General features: G+C 46.9%; 1 protein-coding gene across 5 annotated transcripts in view; it reads left to right on the top strand.

Moving 5' to 3' along the window:
- The window catches only part of STAT6 (signal transducer and activator of transcription 6), a 447399-nt gene that overhangs the window by 305212 nt on the left and 116967 nt on the right, over nucleotides 1-25220 (top strand). The window contains exon 1 of one of the 5 annotated variants that reach the window (XM_063952433.1): nucleotides 7080-7104. The exons of the other annotated variants lie outside the window; for them this stretch is intronic. Coding sequence (XP_063808503.1) covers nucleotides 7095-7104 — 10 coding nt within the window. The 5' untranslated portion in view covers nucleotides 7080-7094. Of the gene's footprint in view, nucleotides 1-7079; nucleotides 7105-25220 lie in introns of those variants that run through there. 5 annotated transcript variants of the gene reach the window in all.

Raw genomic sequence — 25220 nt, forward strand, 5'->3', positions numbered from 1 at the left:
TGCGTACTGTGTAATACGTACTGTGTAAAATGGGGGCACCTGCCTGCGTACTGTGTAAAATGGGGATATCTGCCTGCCGTGTTGTGTAAAATGGGGATATCTGCCTGCCGTGCTGTGTAAAATGGGGATATCTGCTTGCCTTGCTGTGTAAAATGGGGATACCTGCCTGCCGCACTGTGTAAAATGGGGATACCTGCCTGCTGCACTTTGTAAAATGGGGGCACCTGCCTGCGTACTGTGTAAAATGGGGATACCTGCCTACCGTACTGTGTAAAATGGGGATACCTGCCTTCCGTACTGTGTAAAATGGGGACACCTGCCTGCCGCGCTGTGTAATATGGGGACACTTGCCTGCTGTAATGTGTAAAAAGGGGACTTTTTTATTTTTATTTCCCCCCCCCCCTGTGGTGGGTGTGATGATATCAGATGAGGCCTTGCCCACTTTAATGAGACCACGCCCATTTTAATCAGGCCACACACCCTTGTCGGGAGCGTGCGCGCATGCTTTTTCTTTTTATGGCTATATGGGGGGGCACACATTTTTTTTAGAGCAATAGGGGGGGGCGCATTTTGAAATCTCGCACTGGGAGACAAATTGTCTAGAAACGGCCCTGTCAGGCAGGCCCACAAACCGCACATTATTTCTACGGAGGCGCCCCTCCATATCCAGAAGCTTGGTTTGCATTGTTGAAACTTGCTGATAGACCGCCGACACGGATTGCTTTAGGGGGCCACAGAGATCTTCCAGATTGGAAACCCGCGTCTCGGCCTCACCCACTCTCTCCCGGATTCTTTGGACATCGTGACGTAGTAAAGAAAGATCGCACTGCACCTTCTCCATTTTGTCCGACAAGCGTTGTTCGCTGGCCGCTATCGCCTCTAGTACCTGCTGAATAGATGGAGCAGAGGGCTGCATAGCCGCGCCCGAGTCGGCCCCAGACGGGGGATCAGGGCGGGTAGGAGAGGATGATTTAGGAGATGGCTGCATCGGCTGGGTGGCAGACTGGCGGGCAAATTTCTCCAGCTTGTCCACAGCCGCTCTTTGACCGCCTTTTACCATATTAGCGCAACTGAAACCACCAAGCGGGCACAACACGGATCCAATCGGGCTCAGCTGGCTCGCAGGTCCCAAGTATTCAGTGTCAGAGGGCCCAACAGTGAGCGAGCGATGTAGTATCAAATGTGCCCCAAAACAGCCAGTGGTAAACAGGAGAGGTGAGCCAGGAGGTCCCAGGGGTACAGGAAAGGACAGTGGACCGAGGCAGTGTATTAAGGCAGTATATTAGGGAGCTGGGCAGCGCGCCCACAGGCACTTCAATCAGCCACGCACTCTTCCCTGAGTCTCAGTGCAGTATAATATGAAATAGAGGGGAGGGAGCTGCTTCCAAAATGGCCACCAGGCCCACAGCCTCCCCTCTCCCCCCGCAGCTCAGAATTCCCAGGCACCAGGGGACAGTGAAAGAAAGGCAGTATTACCGGGTGCAGGGGGTGCCGCGGCCACCAGGCAGCGTGTAGTGCTGAATTTTCACCGTGGGGACGCGCCTGCGTGCACCCGCGGCAACGAAGCGCCGCCAAACTTGAGGCCGGGGATGCTCCTGCGGCCTAGGCCGGAAGTGCGGGCGGCAGCCAGCGCGCCCAGACAACGCTCTCCGGAAACAGCCGGGAGACGTACGCCGCTGCCCCAAGTGCTCAGCAGGCAGTGTGTGCGGGCACAAGCTCCAGAACAGGGGCCAGGAGGGATGTCAGGATCAATCAGCCGGGGAGCTCCCGTACTCTGCCGCCTACCCGGATGCCGCCGTGGCCACGGCCCCCATTTTTTAAAATGTTTAAATAGTATATTATTCACATCTGCAGGATGGATCTCCTCGTTAAAAACTGGGGGATGTAGTGGGGCAGCGCGGTCGCATGTGATCTGACCGTGCCAGTTAAGTGGTTAAAGACCCCATTCTCCCACAGTTATTACAATGATGGTAGTACACAGACAGATTTTTGCACAGTTGCTTCTTGGGTACAGACTTGGAACCCAAGATGGGATTACAAAAGGTCACTACATCCCATCACAGAGGACAGAAAATCCCACCCAAATACACAGTTGGCAGGCATACTTCTTTTGCAGTGCTGTTGCCCATCATTAATGAATCCCATTGTGTAGATTTCCATAGTGCAGATTTCCAAAGAGCTGATGTTTTGGTCTGAGTTTGTAACTGGCAGATGTACCATACTTGCCTACTTTTGAAAACTAGTTTCAGGGAGATTGTAGGTGTAAGCAGAAGCTTTGTGTCATGCTCGACCCAAAGGGTGTGTCTAACTCCACCTATGGGTGTGTCTATTACCATAATGGGGCGTGGCCTTCATTGTTACGCGCTCACTCCAGTGACTATATGGCATATCTCCCAACTTTTGTCCCTCTGAAAGAGAGACATCTGCGCGTGCAAAGCGTGCGCACGCAAAAGGGGTGTGGCTTATTAAAAGGGGCGTGACTTCACGGGAGGGCCCACGAACGTGATCCACACCCCGTTTTCGTCACTGAGGAGGCATGCCCAGCGCTCTATGAGCTGCTGGCATGGCCCCTCTCCTATCTCCAGTGAATAGATGCTGTGCGACGGGGACAAGCGCCCAGCCAAAGGCGCGGCCGCCTTAACATATTGCTGAACTAGCTACTCCTGTAGTCATCCCTAGTGCAGTGAAGTCGGGGAGTGCACAAAGTAGTAGGACCAGGAACGGCACGCCAGCTGATAGCCTCCGACGGGGACGCCTGCCCGTACCATCAATTGGAACTGGACCTGCCTCTCCAAAGCAGGAGAGCTATTCATTCGGTAAGCGTATCCAAGTTTCAACTTTCATATAGTGGTTCTAATAAGAACTCTTCCAGCGGGAGGAGCTAAAATCAAGAATATTATCCCAAAGATTGGGGCATATCAATATTGCTATCCTCTGGAATTGTTTGGAACTGTCATTTAAAATGTAATATTCATTAGTCACAGGAGACCGCAGAATTATCCCAACGCATATTGTGGAGAATTGTATTGGTGTGGATACATTCAGTCTAAATAATTGCAACATAAGATGCTGATATGCAAGTGTATCCACCCCGTACAGCTGAAATTGTTACATGCAGTGCATTTATTGTCTTGTATGATCTCTGAAAGAGAGTGTTAAGTAAAAGAAATATTGAGTATATGTGGTTTTAAATGTGATTTTATGGTTGATCTTAATTGTTTAATAAATACTCTTTGTTATTGGACAGCGCTTTCATAATTTATTCACTATCCCTATAACACTGACCCTATCCCTATAAAGCTGACCTTATCCCTATAACACTGACCCTATCCCTATAATGCTGACACTATCCCTATAATGCTGACCCTATCCCTATAAAGCTGACCTTATCCCTATAACACTGACCATATCCCTATAATGCTGACACTATCCCTATAACACTGACTCTATCCCTATAATGCTGACACTATGCCTATAACACTGACCCTGTACCTATAACGCTACCACCATTCTATACTATAACGCTGACCCTATCCCTGTAACGCTGACCCTATCCCTATAACACTGACACTATCCCTATAACACTGACCCTATCCCTCTAACGCTGACTCTATCCCTATAACGCTGACCCTATCCCTGTAACGCTGACCCTATACTATACTATAACGCTGACCCTATCCCTGTAACGCTGACCCTATACTATACTATAACGCTGACCCTATCCCTGTAACGCTGACCCTATCCCTATAACGCTGACCCTATCCCTCTAACGCTGACCCTATCCCTATAATGCTGACCCTATTCTATACTATAACGCTGACCCTATTCCTATAACGCTGACCCTATACTATACTATAACGCTGACCCTATCCCTGTAACGCTGACCCTATCCCTATAACACTGACACTATCCCTATAACACTGACCCTATCCCTATAACACTGACCCTATCCCTATAACGCTGACCCTATCCCTATAACGCTGACCCTATACTATACTATAACGCTGACTCTATCCCTGTAACGCTGACCCTATCCCTATAACACTGACCCTATCCCTATAACACTGACCCTATCCCTATAACACTGACCCTATCCCTATAACACGGACTCTATCCCTATAATGCTGACACTATGCCTATAACACTGACCCTGTACCTATAACACTGACCCTATCCCTATAACGCTGACCCTATCCCTATAACGCTGACCCTATCCCTATAACGCTGACCTTATCTCTATAACGCTGACCCTGTCCCTATAACGCTGACCCTATCCCTATAACGCTGACCCTATCCCTATAATGCTGACCTTATTTCTATAACGCTGACCTTATCTCTATAACGCTGACCCTGTCCCTATAACGCTGACCCTATCCCTATAACGCTGACCCTATCCCTATAACGCTGACCTTATTTCTATAACGCTGACCTTATCTCTATAACGCTGACCCTATTCCTATAACGCTGACCCTATCCCTATAACGCTGACCCTATCCCTATAACGCTGACCCTATCCCTATAACGCTGACCCTATCCCTATAACTCTGACCCTATCCCTATAACACTGACCCTATCCCTATAACTCTGACCCTGTACCTATAACGCTGACACTATCCCTGTAACACTGACCCTATCTCTATATCGCTGACCTTATCTCTATAACGCTGACCCTATACTATACTATAACACTGACCATATCCTTGTAACTCTGTCCCTAGCCCTATAACGCTGACCCTATCCCTATAACGCTGACCCTATCCCTATAACACTGACCCTATCTCTATATCGCTGACCTTATCCCTATAACGCTGACCCTATCCCTATAACACTGACCCTATCTCTATATCGCTGACCTTATCTCTATAACGCTGACCCTATCCCTATAATGCTGACACTATCCCTATACTATAACACTGACCATATCCTTGTAACTCTGTCCCTGGCCCTATAACACTGACCCTGTCCCTATACTCTACCCTATAACGCTGACCCTGGCCCTATAACGCTGACTCTGACCCTATACTATAACACTGACCCTCCCCCTGTAACTCTGACCCAGTCCCTATAACTCTAACCCTATGACGCTGACTCTGGCCCTATAACGCTGACCCTATTCCTGTAATGCTGACCCTATCCCTGTAACACTGACCCTATTCTATAACACGGACCTTCCCCCTGTAACTCTGACCCAGTTCCTATAACTCTGACCCTATAACGCTGACCCTATACTTATAACACTGACCCTGTACTATAACACTGACCGTCCCTCTGTAACTCTGACCCAATCCCTATAACTCTGACCCTATCCCTATAACACTAACACTATCCCTGTAACTCTGACACTATCCCTGTAACTCTGACACTATCTGTAACTCTGACATTATCCCTGTAACTCTGACACTATCCCTGTAACTCTGACACTATCCCTGTAACTCTGACACTATCCCTGTAACTCTGACACTATCCCTGTAACTCTGACACTATCCCTGTAAGTCTGACACTATCCCTGTAAGTCTGACACTATCCCTGTAACTCTGACACTATTCCTGTAACTCTGACACTATTCCTGTAACTCTGACACTATCCCTGTAAGTCTGACACTATCCCTGTAACACTGTCACTTTCCTATAATACTGTCAGCGCTCCCCTAGAATGAGTGACAGTCAGCTTGGGCCTGCAAGCAGCAATAACATGTAATCACTCAGCACCCATCACTCAGTACCCACTTTGTTAATTTTCTTCAGCCCTGCCCTGCTCTCCCCACCCCAGCCACATGGACCCCATCCAAGACGCAGGCTGGCTTTTTTGGTTATCTTACATTCTGTACTGCTGCCGCCACTGGTGATGAGGTCTCTGCAGCTGCCACTGATGCAGTCTCCGCTGCCACCGCTGCTGGGGTCTCCGCTGCTGGGGTCTCTACTGCCACTGCTGCTGGGGTCCCGCTGCTGGGGTCTCCGGGTCTCCGCTGCTGGGGTCTCCGGGTCTCCGCTGCTGGGGTCTCCACTGCCACCGCTGCTGGGGTCTCCGGGTCTCCGCTACTGGGGTCTCCGGGTCTCCACTGCTGGGGTCTCCGCTGCTGGGGTCTCCACTGCCACCGCTGCTGGGGTCTCCGCTGCCGCCGCTGCTGGGGTCTCCGCTGCTGGGGTCTCCACTGCCACCGCTGCTGGGGTCTCCGCTGCCGCCGCTGCTGGGGTCTCTGCTGCCGCCGCGCACACAACCTCCCTGCCAGCTACGCACCGATAACCCCGCGGTGGTCTTCAATTAAGCAACATCAAGGCCCCGCCCACGGTACTTCCCAACTGGCGCATGCGCAGTCCGCATATTCCCACAAAAATAGTTGAAAAAACGGGAGGACAGGGCAGATTTGCGGGGCAGCGGGAGGGAGGGTAGGTAAATCTGCTGCACACACAGATCCCCTCCCCCCACATTACATTATACACAGCATACAGTACATAGCCCCCCTCCCCCATATTACACCCAGTACATTACATTAAACACAGCATAAAGACCCCCTCCCCCACATTACTTTAAACACAGCATACAGTACACTACACAGCCCCCTCCCCCCATATTACATTATACACAGCATACAGTACACTACACAGCCCAGCCCCCCCCATATTAGACCCTGTACCACATTGAACTGCATCATACACACATTACCCACAGCCTCCATCCCCCCTCGTTCCCCATAGCACTCACCTGTGTATGTTGCTCCTTCTAGTAAAGGCTGGGAGCTGACCCCCGACAGTGTGGGAGGCAGCACAGTGCACACACCGTCAGTGAGAGGTGAGGAGCAGGAGAAGGAAGCTGAGGCTGCTGCTGCTGCTGGGCTGATCCACGCTACAGCCCTGAGTGTGGTGGGAGGAGCCAGTCGCAGGAAAGCAGAAGCAGAGCCCTGCTGCAGTGTGCAGGACACACAACCCTGCGGTGGACGGCCAGGAAGTCTCCCGTGCTGGTCACGCCCCCCGACCTCTCCGGACTCGCGCATGCGCGGTACTTATAATCAGACAAGGAGCTTTAAAAACTGGGAGGGCTGTCAGGGTTTCCGGGGCAGCGGGAGTCTCATCTGCAAATCGGGAGCCTGCCGCTGAATGCGGGAGGGTAGGCAAGCCTGAGATGTAAAGGAACCTGCCATGGTTACATAGAGATGTTGCTGTGCATCGCGTGTTGGATGTGTTTTCATCTCTGTTACCTGGCTTTTATCCAGTTTTGACTTGTTTCAGTTTTCCATTTGCAGTTGATAGATACTGCTGCGGGGATCCGGACTGAAAGTCGACAGTAACTAGGTCGACAATGTCTAGGTCTACCACTATTGGTCGACAGTAACTAGGTCGACCTAGTTACTGTCGACCAATAGTGGTCGACCTAGACATTGTCGACCTAGTTACTGTCGACTTTCAATACCACACCCACTGCTGCGCTACTTCATGCATTAATCCACTTATGAATGCAGTTCTTATCTTTGTCCTGTTCATAATAAGAATCTGATCTGCTAATCTTTTTACAAATGACTTTCTGCCGCATTATTAGTGATGACTACAGCGCTTAGACCCAGATTTATCAAGCGAGGGTCAAATGGTCGACAGGGCCAAAAGGTTGACACATAAAAAGTTGACTTTCTTTGACGTTATTTTGTGGCTTCTCTCAACACAAGCTTACTAAAGGTAATAGATGTGACATGGATAGTATGCAACAAAAGTTGTAAAAACCCTAAAAAAAAATGTGTTGACCATATGTGTGTTGACCTTTTGACCCTGCCAACTTTTTGACTGTCAACCTTTTGACCCTATCGACCTTTTGACTGACAAGCTTTTGACCCTTTTGCACCCATGGTAGAAACGCCAATGTTTGTGATGTAATAACGTAATCGTATGCATGAGTGTTTATCATTATCAGGGCTGGTTTTATTATATTTTCATTTAGGTAGAGATGCTTGTTTCCATAACCGTTGGTATGTTGACAACTGTAGCCAATGCAAACCGTTATGCTTGGTATACATACTGTATACTGTATATAAAATACACAAGGGCGCTGGAATATAAGAAAACCTGTTTAGTAAAAGTTGCATGAAGTAATAATGACCTAGCAATAAATGGAACTGATAGAAAGGTGTAAAACCCCTTTAATGTTTTACAATCCATTATGAATCTTCATTTATACAGGAAGAGAAATAGTACTGTATGTCACCTGTCAATTGAGATGGTGATTTTAATATCGATTCACCTTCAGGTAACTGAAGGCCAGGCTTCCAGTGCAGTGTGCTTTTTTGTGAACTGACACTGCAGGGTCATATGATTCACAACTTTTCTGGGCAGTGCCCTGCACCCAGGGACAGTTCTAGACCTTGTGGCGCTCAGGGCGAAAGTTTCCTTTGGTGCCCCCACGCCCCGGCAAAGCAGAGTTAGTGCGCGCAAACAAATAGGGGCGTGGCATCATAGGAAAGGGGTTTGACCACAGAATAGTACCGTGTGCCCCCGGTTTGCATCACAATTTCTGCTTGATGAAGGGGAGGAGGCGCCACCCAGCATGCGGTCTCATGGATTGCAAATTCTGCTACTTAGCCGAATTTGCCGTCCAACCTGAATCAGGCCCTAAGTCCATCGCACGGTAGTGCACAAGGGAAATGCTTACACTATGGACCTGATTCAGAGATCAACGCAGATCGCTGCATACACAGCAAGATCTGCGTCCATCTCCTTGCATGCTGGGGGCCGCCCAGCACAGGGCAATGTAATTGCGGATGCATCGAATTAAAGTTGACCCCTGGCAGCACAGCCTCGCTGCGTTGTCAGGGGGTCTGCCGCCATCTTTTTAATCGAGGCAGCTATGTGTGACGTCAAGCAGCTGCTTTGAAAACGCTCCCGTCATGCCCCCGTTCGAAACGCTGCATTGATCTCTCTCCCATCAGCCACCACTGCATGCAGCCGCAAGGCGCAGGGTAACGCATGCGCACTGTGGCTAGTGCGTGCGCGCAGACCACCCGAATGCATCCGCTGCGTACAGACGGCGGCTGCATTCAGGTCTGAATGACCCCCTAAGACCATTGCGCGGTAGTGCATAAGGAAAATGCTTAAAATTCCATTTGCATATTTTCGCACTTGGAAAATCGCAGCCCACATGATCTGCAGGCACCTCTGCATCAGGCCCCATACTGTATGCTTATGATTTGAAATAGTGAATGAAGTAATGTGTGTGTCCATTCATCACCTTCACAGTTCTGATACAGTATGTTTAATCTTGCTTGACTTTTGAGAGTCAAATATAAGTGACCTTGAAAACATCAGTGTGATCCTTGTGTTGTGTACTGTATGCAGGGTTATGGGCCTAATTCAGTAAGGAGCGCAAATTCTGCTAATTACCAGAATTTGCTTTCCTTTGGAGCGCATGCTGGGAGCCACCCATCACTGGGCAAGGCCGCCCAGCATGTTGCCCGGAGCCTCCCCCCTTCAACAAGCAGAAATTGCAGTCGCATCTCAATTTCTGCTTGTTAGCAGAAATAGAGGAAGCCTCGTGCCAGCGCAGGAGACCCGCCGCCATCTTCCCGATCGCAGCGGCTGCGTGTGATGTCATGCAGCCACCGAGATCACACCCCCGACACGCCCCCGTTCATCCGGGTCTGCCCCCGCAATGCTCTGTCTCCTCTCTGGAAATGGAGCGTTGCCCGCCCCCCCACTCCGTGACCACCAGGCAGAGGCGATCGCATTTTCTGTGCCCCCCCCCCCCCTTCTTCCCGCAGAAAATGCGGGCACATGTGCAGGACGGGCGCTGTGCATGCGCACGCATCTTTTTCTCAAAAATTCAGGTTGGATCGCACACTGTGATCCAACCTGAATTAGGCCCTATATTAGCCCATAGGAGTATAGGGAGCATCTCCACTACAAATAAAATTAGACCAGAAGTTGTGCGCTAATCGGGTAATAGTAAATATGAAATAGTACTTCCCTCACAAAACCTCTGTCTTAGGATATACCATGTATTTCAGACAAATTGGATCCATATGTGGGGAAAAAATTCAAATATAGTGTAGTATGTTCAAAACAACACAATTTTAATACAATAAACTAACAATTGCCATTAAAACCAATGTACATATATTGCTGCAAACAAATGGTGGTAGATGGAAAATTACCAGAGGATGGTAAAATGGAGGCTTTAAATAGTGCCTTTAATCTCTGGTTTGCTGGTAAGTATTTCTGCAAAAACAAATATCTTGAAATGAAGTGAAGGTGGAGGTTTACCAGATTTATATGAAGTGAGTGCCTTTAAGATGTTGCCCAGGGAAGATACCGGCTCCGGAACCTTTCTCCAAAGTTCATAACACTCCGTCCATCTGGTAAATCTTCCTTCAGCAGTGGTTATCCTGTCATACAGTGCCGACGCGTTTCGGGATCTCTCCCTTCCTCAAGGCTGCATCTCCACTAGTTTCCACTGCCTGGGGATCCACCTCCTCCTCTAGGGATCAAGTTTCAGACTGTGCACTTGAAATATACACATGTTACTTACAAGGGCGTAGCTACCATAGGTGCAGGGAGTGCAGCTGCTATGGGACCCAGAGCTGAGAGGGGCCCACCTTCCCTGTCACAGTTACATGTGTTATATACATTTTTCATTATTGGTTGGCACACAGGGGCCCTTACACACTTTTGTCTTGGGACTTACAATATATATAGGTATATCCATACCTGCTCATTATAAAGAGGTATAAAATGAACTGAAGGGCATTATAATGTTACATAATATGAACTGGCGCACTGTAATCAGTGTCGGATTGGGGCATGAAGGACCCACTGGGGAAATGCAGTGGAAGAAGCCCTTGTTTAGTGGTGTGGCCATTCTCCAGAAAGGCTTAGCTAACCATTAGAGAGTGCATGGGCTGGTCTCATTGATAAATATACACCATAGTCCTGTGCAGTATAAGGTAACATATGTTTAATGTATAATTCAAGTGCAAAGTCTGGAACCTGATCCCTAGAGGAAGATGTGGGGCCCCAGGCAGTGGGGCCTACCGGGGGTTTCCCCTGTATCCCTGTGGGGCAGCCCAACCCTGACTATAATGTAGCATAATATGAAGTGTAGGCACTATAGTGTGGCATAATATGAACTGGAGGCACTGTATTTCATAATGTGAATTGGGAGTACTGTGTTGCATAATGTGTACCGGCTGCCCTACAATGTGACATAACATGATCTAGGGTACTACTATGGTTAATAAAATAAACTAGGACACTGCTATGGGGCAAAACATTAACTATGGCACTACTATAGTTCATAAAATGAACTAGAGCACTATTATGGGGCATGCAGTTAACAACTGCTGCAGAGACGTGTCTCTCTAGAATTATTGGGACAGGGGTCCCATTCAAAATGTTGCTATGGGGCCCACAAAGTTCTGCCTACACCCCTGGTTACTTACTTTATACTGCACAGGACAATGGTGTATTTTCTACTTTTATTAATCTGCTGTTCTCTTACTGCTATGTCAGCCCGTCCTGGATGCATTTTTTTTTTTAATAATAGACTAACAAGTAGAACATGGAAATACATTTTCTCTAACATCCTAGTGGATACTGGGATGACATTAGTACCATGGGGTATAGATCGGGTCCATTGGAGCCTATCACTTTAAGAAATCATTAGTTTGTGCTGGCTCCTCCCTTCTATGCCCCTCCACCAGACTCAGTTTAGAAAAATGTGCCCAAGGAGCCGGGTGCATTCTCTAGAGCTCCAGAGAGTTTTCTTCAGAATTTGTTAGTTTATTATTTTAAGGCAGCACTGGTTGGCAACCAGTCTGCCTGCATCGTGGGACTTGGGGGATGGGGGGCGGCCGTACCAACTTCCTATAGAGTTAATGGTTCGTATTCTCGCAGACAGGACATTAAGCTCTTGAGGCGCTGTTTCACGTACCCCCAGAGTGTGTGCACACGCCAGCAGCATGCCGACATTCCTAACAGGTGCCAAAGATGTGGTGCAGTGAGTTACTACACTGGGGTCCTGGTTAGCGGGTCCCCGGTGACAAGTGGCGACATTAGGGTGCATCGGTCACTGGGCTGCAAGCTGTGGTGCCAGCTGGGGACCCCAGACTGGCGCTAAGACAAAGGGGCTATTAAACTCCCTTTTTTCACAGAATTCTATATTACAGCCAGTATAATATGTGAGGGACCGCGCACCATTGAGGTATCCATTTGGATGGTCGACCATGTTATGGTCGACAGTCATTAGGTCGACCACTATTGGTCGACATTGACATGGTCAACATGGACACATGGTCGACACATGAAAATGGTCAACACATGAAAAGGTCGACATGCGTTTTAAAAAATAAAATCTTTTGTGGAACTTTTCCAAACTTTACAATCCACGTGGACTACGACTGGGAACAGCACCTTGCCCGAAGCATGGCGAGCCATGCGAGGGGACGCAGTGCACTGATTGGGGTTCCCCGTCACTTTACGCTGAAAACTACACCAAAAAATAAATAAATAAATCTCATGTCGACCATTTCATGTGTCGACATTTCATGTGTCAACCATTTTCATGTATCGACCATTTGTCCACGTCGAACACGCCAACGTCGACCAATAGTGGTCGACCTAATGACTGTCGACCAAAACATGGTCGACCATTCATACTGCAACCCACTATTGAGGGGGCAGGTCTTGCCGATGAGCGGGACCAGTGGCTGAAAGGCATTTCCTGCTGCTGCTGACTGCCAGGCTGCATGCTGGAGCTGCTCCTCCGCAGAACCCACTGAATCACTAATTGTATTGGTACCAGGGGGTCTTTAAGAGAGGGGGAAGCATATAAGCGGCGGTGACACTGCTGTTGTGTTACAAATATATATAAGTATACCCAGCGGAGCGGTGTTCTGACTGAGGTATTGTGTGCTGGTCCCAATCCTCTCTGTGTCACTCCATTCAGGCTGTCTGAGGTTGTTGTGCGGTCTCACTATGGGTGGGATGTACTAAAGCAAAAATGCGGTAAAACCCCTGAAAATGGGGGTTTTACTGCATTTTCATATTTGCTAACACCCTACCGCCGTGTTTTTGGCATCCAGTGTATCGCCATCTCTGGATGGCGATACCCTATAGAAGCCTATGGGCTTCTTTTCGCCGACACTGCCGCAGACGCCGACTCCCCTCCCCCCCGGCTTAACTTCCTCCAGGCTGTCCTGGACCCGGAAGGTAGTCTCCTCCTCCCCGTAGCAACGCAGCCGGACGTCCTTCCGGCTGCAGGGGGGAGAGGAGGTGCCGGGGGCAGCCTGATGCTGCTTCCCGGCATCCAGGCAGTGTGGGGACCCCTGGAAGGTGACGGAGACCCCCCGCAGATCACCTAACAGGTATCGCGGGGGGCCTCCATCACCGCATCGCGATGTTGATCTCATATGTTAGTACATATGCGATCAACATCGCTGCGATAACCGGCGAGGGGCGGCGATGTATGTTAATACATCCCGCCCCATCTGTGTTGTCACTGCACTGTGTTTATTCACCTAACGCTGTGTTTTTTCTGCAAGAAGACTGTCTGGGAAAAAGAATGTGTGTCCCTCATGTAACACTAAAGGGCCCCATACACTACAACGATATGTCTGAGGCTGAAGTCGGAGGCGATTTCCCTTGAACTCTCCCAGGAGTGGTTCCATATGATTCCATACGATTTGGTACATGTGTGGCTTTTTTTGCATGCGATCTATCGCATGCGATACAGTATGTCATGCGGCGATATATCGCAATGCATTCACATGCACCATAAGATATATCTGATGGGCTGGATTAGGGTGCTAGGGGGGCTGGGCCAAATAGGCATATAAATAGCAGCAGCCATTTTAGCCCTGTGCACACTGCTGCTGTGTGAATAGTGAGGCTGGTTTATACCTTCTAAACCAGGCATGTCCAAACTGCGGCCCTCCAGCTGTTGAGAAACTACACATCCCAGCATGCCCTGACACAGCTTTAGCATTCTCTGACAGCAAAATGGTGTCAGGGCATGCTGGGATATGTAGTTTCACAACAGCTGGAGGGCCGCAGTTTGGACATGCCTGTTCTAAACGTTCCACATTGCTACCGTGCTTTGCTTTGTTTGGTTTTTCTAAACAAAGTGCTCTTTATGCTGTTCTGTGATGGATTCCTACAGGTATCAACTTTTGCTAGCTATATGAAGCTGAAACATGACAGGGATCTGAAACGGAAGAGGGTGAGGTCTGTTTGGAGCAAGGAGTGGTTGTTGAAGAGGGGGACTCTCTCTCACATATTGCTCCTGACTGAGATTAGGAATAATAACCTTGAAGATTATCGCAACTACCTTCGAATGGATGACAATACCTTCCAGGAGTTGCTTGGCCTTGTGACTCCCTACATCGAGAGGCAGGACACCAAGATACGGAGGGCCATCCCTGCTGAGGAGAGGCTGACTGCTACTCTGAGGTTCCAGGCTACAGGGCGGTCATTGGAGGATCTGAAGTTCGGGACCATCATCTCCCCCCAGGCTTTGGGTCGAATAATCCCTGACACCTGCAAGGCTATTGTGAAGGTGCTGCAGGAGCAGTATTTACAGGTAAATAAATACACACCACACCTGTTTAGTTACTTTTAAACTGTTTATAAAACAAACAAACATAAACAACTGTGCAAAAACTATGCAATGACTTGCCAATATGGAACATTTAAATATAAAACATGACATCACAATTTGTGTGTGTGTGTGTGTGTGTGTGTGTGTGTATATATATATATATATGTAATAAAATAATTAAAATGATTGAATAACAGTTTATTTTACTTTGAATTCCCAATAAATATGGTGCGGTACTGTCACTCCTAAGATGGAGGGCTATATGGTGTTTTGGGCACAGATTTGATTGGGAGAATACACACATGCTGTAAAGTGCAGAATGAATGGGCCCAGCCCCATTATTATGCACCTACAGCATGCGTTTATCCTCCCCAAAAAATTCTGGCCCCAACACACATATAGCCTATACCATATTTATTGGGAATTATAAGATGCCTACAAAATCTTATGAGGAGTAGGTGGGTGGGGGAGTAGGCTGTTGTTGGGTGGGCGGAATAGGCTGTGGTTGGGTGGGCGGAATGAGATGGGGTTGGGTGAGTGGAATGAGATGGGGTTGGGTGGGTGGAATGAGATGGGGTTGGGAGGAGCAGTGAGAAGAAGGCGGTCGAACAGTACGACATTATCGTGGAGTTTCGCTTTTCGGGCCTTGTTAATCATCTTTAAATGTAGATGCTCAATCTGCTCGGCTTGCCCAGGTGGCAGGTTGCGCATGTCAGAGGCCAAGAATTCCCCAAATCTTGTGTAGTGGTTGGGGGGCTGGGCAAGTCTTGCCTTAATCTCCTCAAAGATGAGGTCTTCACCCTCCTGGCCGTATCTTGGGTCTGGGATTCCTCGGTATCCAGGATGAGACTGAGGTCTGGGGTGGTGGGAATCTCCACACTTACACTCTGTAGTAGATTTTTTTTAAAAACACACTGTATAAATACATGTTTTAATTTTATATTTCTATTTTTTTATAGCTCCCTGCAAGTACATCTGAATGGCAAGCCGTGGCAATTCCCTAACTGTGGGGGAGCGATAGATAGCAAACACATCTGCATCAACCCTCGTGCAAACAGAGGTTCCCTTTATTTTAATTATAAAGGGTATTTCAGCATCGTGCTGATGGCAGTGGTGAATGCCAACTATGAATTAATCTTTGACGTTGTAAAAAACGGATGTGCATCAGGCGGTGGGTCTCTGAAGAATACCACCTTCTACGAGTGGCTCACCACAAAGACCCTGAACTTGCCATCTAGGGAGCAAACCAAGCACAGCCTCAATTTTGTTTTTGTGGCTGATGAGGCATTCGCACTCCATGAGAACATTATGAAGCCGTATCCCCAAAGGCACCTGACAAGGGAGAAGCGCATCTACAATTATAGGCTATCCCAGGCACGACGAATTGTAGAGAACACTTTTACATTCTGTCCGCACATTCCTAACGGCTATCAATTTGCAGGAGGAGAAGATAGATTGGGTGGTGACTGCGTGCTGTGTCCTGCATAACTATTTGCGCACAACCCAGCATAGGACATTGCCCAGAGCAGTGCCAGGAGACCCAGACCCAGAACATCCAGAGGAGACTTCACCATTTCCCTCTGTGGAACCACCTCCACTCCATTCTTGGGCGAGTACTGGCAAAACAGGTCAGGGACGAGTACCTTGCCTATTTTAACGGGGTGGGTGCAGTCGATTGGCAGGAGGATCACATTTAAGTGTACTGTGTTGGACTGATGATGGAACTTGCAAAAACTTAAAAACGTATTCAAAAATATATACTTACAGATATAGACAAAAATAGTTTACCCTCTTCGGGCTCTGGTGTGGCAGTCTGAGGGAGGGAGGTGAAACCTGTCCGGGTAGCCTCCTGGTCCAGGACAAACTCCAGCATGGGGTAGTACCAGAGTGAGGTTTGTAAACCTGGGAGGAACCTGCTCCAGATCTTTTGGACTGTTATTTTTTTTGTGTTCTTTGAGGAACACCGTACGCAGGTTCTGGATCTTTTTCTTTACCCAGTCCTTGTCAGCATCGGACACAAAGGGCCTGCTGTACTCCACTAGCTCCTCCAAGGCCACATTCCGCCGGACTTTATCCGAATACCCCTTGGCTTTGATCTTCCACAGACATTCATGGCCACAGTACATTTCTAGTAGGCCAGTGATAAAGTCTATATCTTGATCCAGAGACATATCTATAATGGAAAAAAAAGTGGTGAACAAACTGTTATATATTTTGTGTTTAAAAATGGTTTTACTTAAGGTATATGGTTAAATGGTTATATGGTTAAATGGTTATATAGTTAAATTTGGTTAAGATATGGTTTTAAATTTAATTTATTTTTTTCATTTTCAAAATGGTTTTACTTAAGTTTAAAAATATACTTTAAAAATGTTTTGATATATGGTTCAATGTGGATAATATATGCTTTTAAAATAAAGTTATTTTTTGAAAATAGTTTCCTCATTACCCAAACATCAATGGTGCAGCTTTGGGGTACAGTGGAGAGGAAAACACATGGCCATTAGTGGGTTAAAATAAGTTTGGGGACACAGAAACACAAGGTGCAGCATTGGGGTACAGTGGCGGGGAAAGCACATGGCCATTAGGGATTTTTAAAATGACTTTGTGCCCACAGAAATTAATAAAATGTGAACAATATAATACATTGGTGGTCAGTATGATTACATTGGTGGACAGTGTGCTAGGTGGACAGTGATATTGGTGGTCAGTGTAGATTAAATACATACTTTGGGCAATGCAAATCCAATCAAATCGGATATATCTGTAGAGCTCTCCTGCTGCGTTGCTGCTGCTGCCGCTGATGGGAGTGTCCTGAGAATGCAAGTCAAATTCCTACGATATATTGCATGCGATATATCGCAGATACAAAAAAACACACCTTTTTCCATACGATTACATGTGATTACAATATATCACGAGTGCAGTACTAGCGACCTAGGGGATCCGACACAACACTCACGGGAACGTGCATCGTATTGGATTGGATGGGAAACACATACGATGTGACACTTTTCATAAGATATATCGGACCGAAAGGTTGAAATCGCAGGAAATCGGCCATTATCGTTCTAGTATATGGGGCCCTTTAGTTTACACCTTCTCCAGGGGTGTCTCTCCTGTGCACCCAGTGTTCTCTACCTTTCTCAAGGTAAGACGTGTGTCAGAATTGGGGGCCTTATCTTGTAAGAGCCCGTATTTGATATTTCACGAGGATAGGGCGGAGCTCAGGACTCAACCGCAGTTTTTGCCGGAAGTGGTGTCGGCCTTTCACATAAATCGGCCAATAGTGGTTCCAGTGTTGACTGACACATCAGTTGCTCCAAAGTCCTTGGACGGTGTGAGGGATTTGTGGATTTACGTAAAGAGGACAGCTCATCACAGGAAGTCTGACTCGCTTTTTGTCCTTTATGGCGCTACCAAAATTGGTTGTCCTGCTTCTAAGCAGTCAATTGCTCGTTGGCTCAGGTTGACCATTCAACAAGCCTATTCTTCGGCAGCTTTGCCGCTGCCGAGCTCTATCCAGGTTCACTCCGCAAGGTCGGTGGGTTCTTCCTGGGCGGCTGCCCGGGCGTCTCGGCCTTACAGTTGTGCCGTGCAGCTACTTGGTCTGGTTTGAACTTGTTCGTGAAGTTCTACAAGGTCAACACCTTGGCCAGAGATGATCTTCAGTTTGATCAGGCAGTTTTGCAGGGGTCTCGGCACTCTCCCACCCATTCTGGGAGCTTTGGGACTTCCCCATGGTACTAATGTCATCCCAGTATCCACTAGGATGTTAGAGAAAATAGGAATTCAATACCTACCGGTAATTCCTTTTCTCGTAGTCCGTAGTGGATACTGGGCACCCACCTCAGTGCTTCATGTTCCTGCTTTCCTGGTTGTAAATGTTCTTGGTTGGGTCTGCTGTTGCTGTCCCTGTTCCATGTTTGCATAGCGTTGCTATCCTTGTTATAGTTAGCGTGGCTATCCTCTGTTCTGGTTAGCGCTGCTATCTTTTATTACTGTTGTGTGTTGGTTCGTTACCTCACCGCTTTCCTTGTATTTTCTTCTCTCATGGTATGTCCGTCTCCTCGGGCAGTTTTCCTAGACTGAGTCTGGTGGAGTGGCATAGAGGGGAGGAGCCAGCACACACTAATGATTTCTTAAAGTGCCAGGCTACAATGGACCCGAGCTATACCCCATGGTACTAATGTCATCCCAGTATCCACTACGAAGGAACTACCGGTAGGTATTAAATTCCTATTATTTTTATTGAAGAAACAACTTAACCACTTAACGGGCTAATATTTTTCCATAAACTGCTTGTAAAACAAAAGAAGTAGACTTTTTGTAAATAAACTTTGGCGCAAACATCGATAGATGATAGGGCCATTTCATAGCGTTTGCCTCCTCTCTGCAGCCGTCGGGTGTCCTCAGGGAATGTGAGTGCTGCTTTTTAACATTTGCCCTTTCTCGCAAGCTCTGTCCCTGCTTGCGATGTATTCAATTATCGCAGTGCGATTTTGGTTGAATTTATCATAGCCCACCCGCTGTTGACATGTGTATTGTGATAAATAGATCTGTTAATCTTTTTATGAGTAGAACTCCAGACAGTTTCTCAAGTTAGATGACCTTCTACCAAAATATCTATGCTACAATAGTTCTTTCTTTCTTTCTTTCTTTCTTTCTTTCTTTCTTTCTTTCTTTCTTTCTTTCTTTCTTTCTTTCTTTCTTTCTTTCTTTCCCAGATCTGCGGCCATCTCCACACATGCTGGAGGCCGCCCAGCACAGGGCAAGGACGCATCAAATTAAGGTTGAACATTTTTTTAATCAGAGCGGCTGCATGTGACATCACGCAGCTGCCCCAAAAATGATCCCATCCCAAAACACCCCCCCCTTCCCCAATGTTGCGTAGCTTCCCCCGTGAATGCCCGCTGATGTCAATCATCTTGTGGCCGCATCCTTCCTGGATGCGGCCACAAGGTGTAGGGTCACGCACATGCACTGCGGCTAATGCGCATGTGCAGATCAGATGGACACAGCAGCTGCGTACGGACGCGCGGCTGCTTCCATCTCTGAATCAGCCCCTGTATCAGCTAACTTTATCAGGGGGTCTCTTCAAGTGACAAAAGAACAAGATTGTCTTTTGTGTTGGCGCACTTGGAAAGAAAAGAATATAATATCAATATGATTGTTTTTATTTAAAACAACTTTTATTCCTTATTTTCCTAAAATATCCTGTTTTGTGAAATGTAAACATACATGTAAGAAGTATACGTTGATAAAATTGATTACAACATCATATGGGCTCACTGTATTATTATTTCATTACATTAAGTTGATGAATGTTATAACTATAAATGATTGGTAAATCAGAGCTTCACATTCAATTTTATTCAGGGGGTCAGTGGTTATATGTATACTGGATTTTATTGTTCTGGATACACACACAAATCCCACTACATCTATAATGTGGGTAAGTCATAGAAAGACAAATAGTGATGTCATATTTGTATTTTCAATACACAAAGTAGTATGTCTTGGCTATGATGCTAAATGAAAATATCAATCTTAGAGTCGTTTATTATATTGTTATTCCACCTAATAAATAAGATTGATGTTTCCTTACTAGAAAAAAAGGAAAGAAACACTTCCACACACCACATCTATTATGCAAACTTATTATATGTCTTACGTCTGCTGAGAAGGATGTTCGAACTTTATGGATAATATAGGTCGTCTATGAGTCTCTCTCAGAGATATGTCCTCTCATATACATTCCATAATGCAGTCTCACACCTTGTCTAGTACACAGACTGGTTCCAATTGAACCCTACCCTAGTGAGTAGTCACCTGATAGTTCAGGTTACTGCTTATCACAAAATAGAAGAGGTCTGTACCATGTTCCTTTAAGCAGGTATTATTATGTATGTCTCTAAAAAAGCTTGCTGACAGTGGGTTGGAAATATGTAAAGATTTTTTAGAAATTTAGCATCATATCTGATTGTACATATCACATATATTTCCATGTGTGTATTTATATCTCATTATTTTATTTCTATGAGTTCTTAGAACACAAGTATTGGGTATATTGTGTATTGTTTCGTCCCAAAACTTAAATACATTTCTTATTATAATTCAGATGTGTATATGTGCATTCAATACAGAGTTATAGAGATAGTGCTGGTCAGTGGGAACGGGAACAGACAAAGGCCTTTATAAATAATGCTACACTGTTTTTAGTTTGTCCTTAATTATTCACCACAGAGACCTCAGTTCTGCAGTGGTTCTCTGTTGATACAGTGTAGAAAGATTTCTGGAACGGTTACAAGTTGCTTATAGACAAAGATATCCCTTGTGTTCCGTATTTAACTGAGCACTCGGTACATAATTGTAGGGATAATGCTAGTGAGTTGGAACAAAGACTTATATGAGTAGTTGTACACTATTTTAAATTTATATCCAATTATTCACCACAAAGGCTTCAGTGCTGCATTAATTCTCTGTCAATACATTGTAGCAAGGTTTCTGTAACAATTGCGGGTTAATTGTAGAAGAGTGTGTGCCTTATGTTCCATATTTACTGAGCAATATATCACAATGTTAAGGTCACAGTCTGAATGGTATATATGATTTCTAAATGTTCCGATATGTATCGTATTTTTCTCGTTCCTAATGTTCCCTCCTAGCTAAGATCATTATACACATTAGTTAACCACAGCCTCCATTTTCAATCATTGATTTGTAAGTTGTGCTATTACATATTATCACATTTCTTTGAACAGTGAGCCTGAGAAACGCCGGCATGCACGTTTCACAAACAGGCTTCGTCAGGGCGAACCAGATTGCCCTAATCAGTGAGGATTTAAGATTTCAGGTAGCCAATGAGAGCAGGTAGAAGAGTAATTTGTACATCCTAACCAATGATAATCCATCTCGGACTGTCTCTCGGAATGCCGGAAAATGTAGATTCACTCTTCTCTGATCACGTGCTTTCTTTATCCAATAGCAAGATTTCTTCAGTGCCCAGTGTCTCTTCAAGTGCTTGCAACCTTTACTTGCAAAGCATCATTTTGAAAGTATGCCGGCCACACCACCACCTGAGCTCATGATGTCATGCTGAAAGGGCGAGGCCACCAGCCGACGCAAAGAACAGCATTACCCGGAGTATCCTCAGGATGCACCAGGGAGCTGTACAAGCTGCTGGTGCACATCTGGAGCTTCCAAATAATGCTCCGGACAGCACTGCAGCAGCAATACTGGCTGCAGGGTGATATTACAGGCACAGTGCTAGCCAGATGCAGGGACAGTGGGCAGCAACTGTGCCACCTACAGAGACCTGCACTCTGTGCGATGACACTGCTTGCACTCTCCTTGTTACTGGGCCTAATTCAGACCTGATTTCTTGCTAACGTTTTTTGCACCACTGCGATCAGGTCAGAACTGCGCATGTGTATGCACCGCAATGCGCAGGTGTGTCACACGGGTACAAAGTGGTTAGTTGCTCTGTGACGGGTTTGTGCAAAGAATCCATTTGCATGGGTGATCGCAAGGAGATTGACAGGAAGAAGGCATATGTGGGTGGCAACTGACCGTTTTCTGGGAATGTTTGGAAAAACGCAGGCGTTCACAAGCGTTTGCAGGGAGAGTGTCTGACGTCAATTCTGGTCCCGTCAGGCTGATGTGATCACAGCGGCTGAGTAAGTCCTGGGCTACTCAGAAAGTGCACAAAATCTTTTTGTACCGCTCCGCTGCACATGCGAACGCAGGACTGCAGAAAATAGCAAGCGAGCGATCAGGTCTGAATTAGGCCCACTGTACGTCTCTGGTTCCTACACTATGCTCACGTGCATTAAGTTTGACCCAAAGGGGCTCTTGCAAAGCCTCAACATCAGAGGTCCCTCATAGATGGGAATCTATTCCCCATACCTGACACAGGAGAGAGCTATAGCATAATTTCCTCAGTACTGCACCTGACAACTATATACAGAGACAGTTTTCACTGCAATTTTGCACACACAGTATCAGACGGATAAGGTAAGGGAGTTTTTCTATTTCTTCTATTCATACTAGGATTTACCACTATACCTGTCAAAAAGTGTATTCCACTGTGGTTGTTAATATTTCTCAGTGACGTGCGGTGAGGTCAGTGGCTGCTAAACACCCCCCCCCCCCCCCCCCCCATTGAGGAAAAAAGATTGTATTGTAGTCCCCCCACACACCACTAAAATCAGCACCAGGCAGAACCAGCTAGGGGGGATAATGCCTTAGCAGGGGAGACACTCAGTGTGGGGTCCCCCTGCTATGCCATTAAAGTGCCCCCCAAGCCAGTCAACCCAGGGATGAAATTCCTCAGAAAGTGGAGCCCCAAAAAAATTAAAATGGGGTCCCCCCTCCCGAGCAACAACCGGCACTGGTAGCGGTGGGTGCGGGAGTCATTGTATGCTAATATTGTTCTTTACAGGTGGCCTACAGGTCCCAGCAAGCCTGTCCCAGCATGCTGGCACTTGGAGAACCACAAGTGCCAGCATGCCCGGACATAAAGGGCCCGCTGACACCTGTAGTCCACCTGCAAAGAAAATATAAATAAAAAAAACCACAACACTGTCTTTTAAAAAAAGTTTTATTACACAGGGTCTTCACCTGGGGCGGCGGCCTTTAAGCTCTTTTGCGTGGCCACCGCCTTCCCAGGGCTTCCGGCGTCTTCACCTGGGGGGGCACCACCTCCCCAGGGCTTCTGGCGTCTACCTCTGGCGTCTTCACCTGGGAGGCGGCGGCCTTTAAACTCTATAGCATGGCTGCCACCTTCCCAGGGCTTCCGGCGTCTTCACCTTGTGGGCGGCGGCTGTTAAGCTCTTTTGCATAGCCTCCACCCATCCAGGACTTCCACTGCGTCTTCTTTCTTCAGGAGCTCTTCACTGCTCGTCCTCCGCCGTCGGACTGACGACGCTGCCTTGCGCTGACTTATATAAGTCAGTGGGAGGGGGCGGGGTGTCAGTGGGAGGGGGCGGGGTGTCAGTGGGAGGGGGCGGGGTGATGAATTGGCTCGCTGCGGCCATCTTGAATTTCAAAAATGATGCTGAGGTGCCATTTTTGAAACTGGTACCGCTCTTCTGCCAAACTCTGCAGAATGGCCCTGACTGCCGCATCCCCCCGCCGCCACCCGCACCTCCGCCGCCGAGCCCATCAAGTGATGACAGCGGATCCAGTGACGGATCCGCTGGCCAATCACTGTGGCCTCACTCACAGGGGCGTGCTTTCATGGGTTGAAAGCACGTCCCTGTATGAAAGCGGCACCTCTAATGGTGCCGCTTTCTTATGTAATTTCAATGGGCTTTTCCTGCCCATGGCATGTCCCCGCCCACCCGAGCCCGCCCCCCGCTCCCACACCATTCGCATTCACAACGGGAGGCACCATGATCGGTGCCTCCCAAACACATTTAACAGGTTATAATGATTTGAATAATAAAAGAGATACTTATGACATAAAATATGTGTCATAAGTATCTTCTTTGTATTATTTTACTCATTAATGACAGGGGAGGCACTGCCTCCCCTGACTGCACGTCCCTGATATTTCTTTATTTCTGCTGACTACTGTATGAACCTATGCATAGATTTACTGTATATGTTATTACAGTATGTAAATAGAAATTATCACCCATATTGACTAAGCATATTCTGCAGGGTACTTAATATAGTTTTTTTGGTTAAGATATACTGTGATTAGCAACATACACATTCTCTATCTATCCTTACTATCTGTACTCTTATCTTCAGCTGACAGCAGATACAGGATCAGTGGGTTCAGTGACTGATAGGTTATTCACTGCAGACGGTCAAAGTAAGAGCTGTTTATTTGTGGTGTAAAGTAAACCTACATGCTCCCAAAAGTTATACAACCATTGTGTTTTGATTGCTTATGCATGTGAATGTTGATTTCGCATTTTTGCCAGTTTTTTCCTTATTGGATTGAGACAAAATAGATGTTATATAATGATATCAATCAACTGTTCAATAAGTTGTTTATATGTGTTATATAAGGTGTATGGGTATATAATAGACACTAATAAAAGTTAAGGGGGTAATTCAGACCTGATCGCTGAGCAGCGATTTTTGGTGTCCTGCGATCAGATAGTTGCCGCCTACTGGGGGAGTGTATTTTAGCTGTACAAGTGTGCGAACGCATGTGTAGCAGAGCTGCACAAATGGCCTAATTCAGATCTGATCGCAGCAGCAAATTTGTTAGCTAACGGGCAAAACCATGTGCACAGCAGGGGGGGCAGATATAACATGTGCAGAGAGAGTTAGATTTGGGTGGGTTATTTTGTTTCTATGCAGGGTAAATACTGGCTGCTTTATTTTTACACTGCAATTTAGAGTTCAGTTTGAACAAACCACACACAAATCTAACTCTCTCTGTACATGTTATATCTGCCCCCCCGCAGTGCACATGGTTTTGCCCATTAGCTAGCTATTTTTTGAAGCGCTGCGATCAGGTCAAAACTTGGCAAAAACTGTGCATGCGTATGCACCACAATGTGCAGGCGTGTCATACGGGTACAAAGGGGCAGACTAGATGGGCAAAGTGGTTCTTATCTGCCGTCAAATTCTATGTTTCTATGTTAAAGCAGATCGGTGCTGGGCAATGGAATAAATGAAGAATCCAT

The sequence above is a fragment of the Pseudophryne corroboree genome, chromosome 2 (assembly GCF_028390025.1).
Source record: "Pseudophryne corroboree isolate aPseCor3 chromosome 2, aPseCor3.hap2, whole genome shotgun sequence".
Lineage (NCBI taxonomy): Eukaryota > Metazoa > Chordata > Amphibia > Anura > Myobatrachidae > Pseudophryne > Pseudophryne corroboree.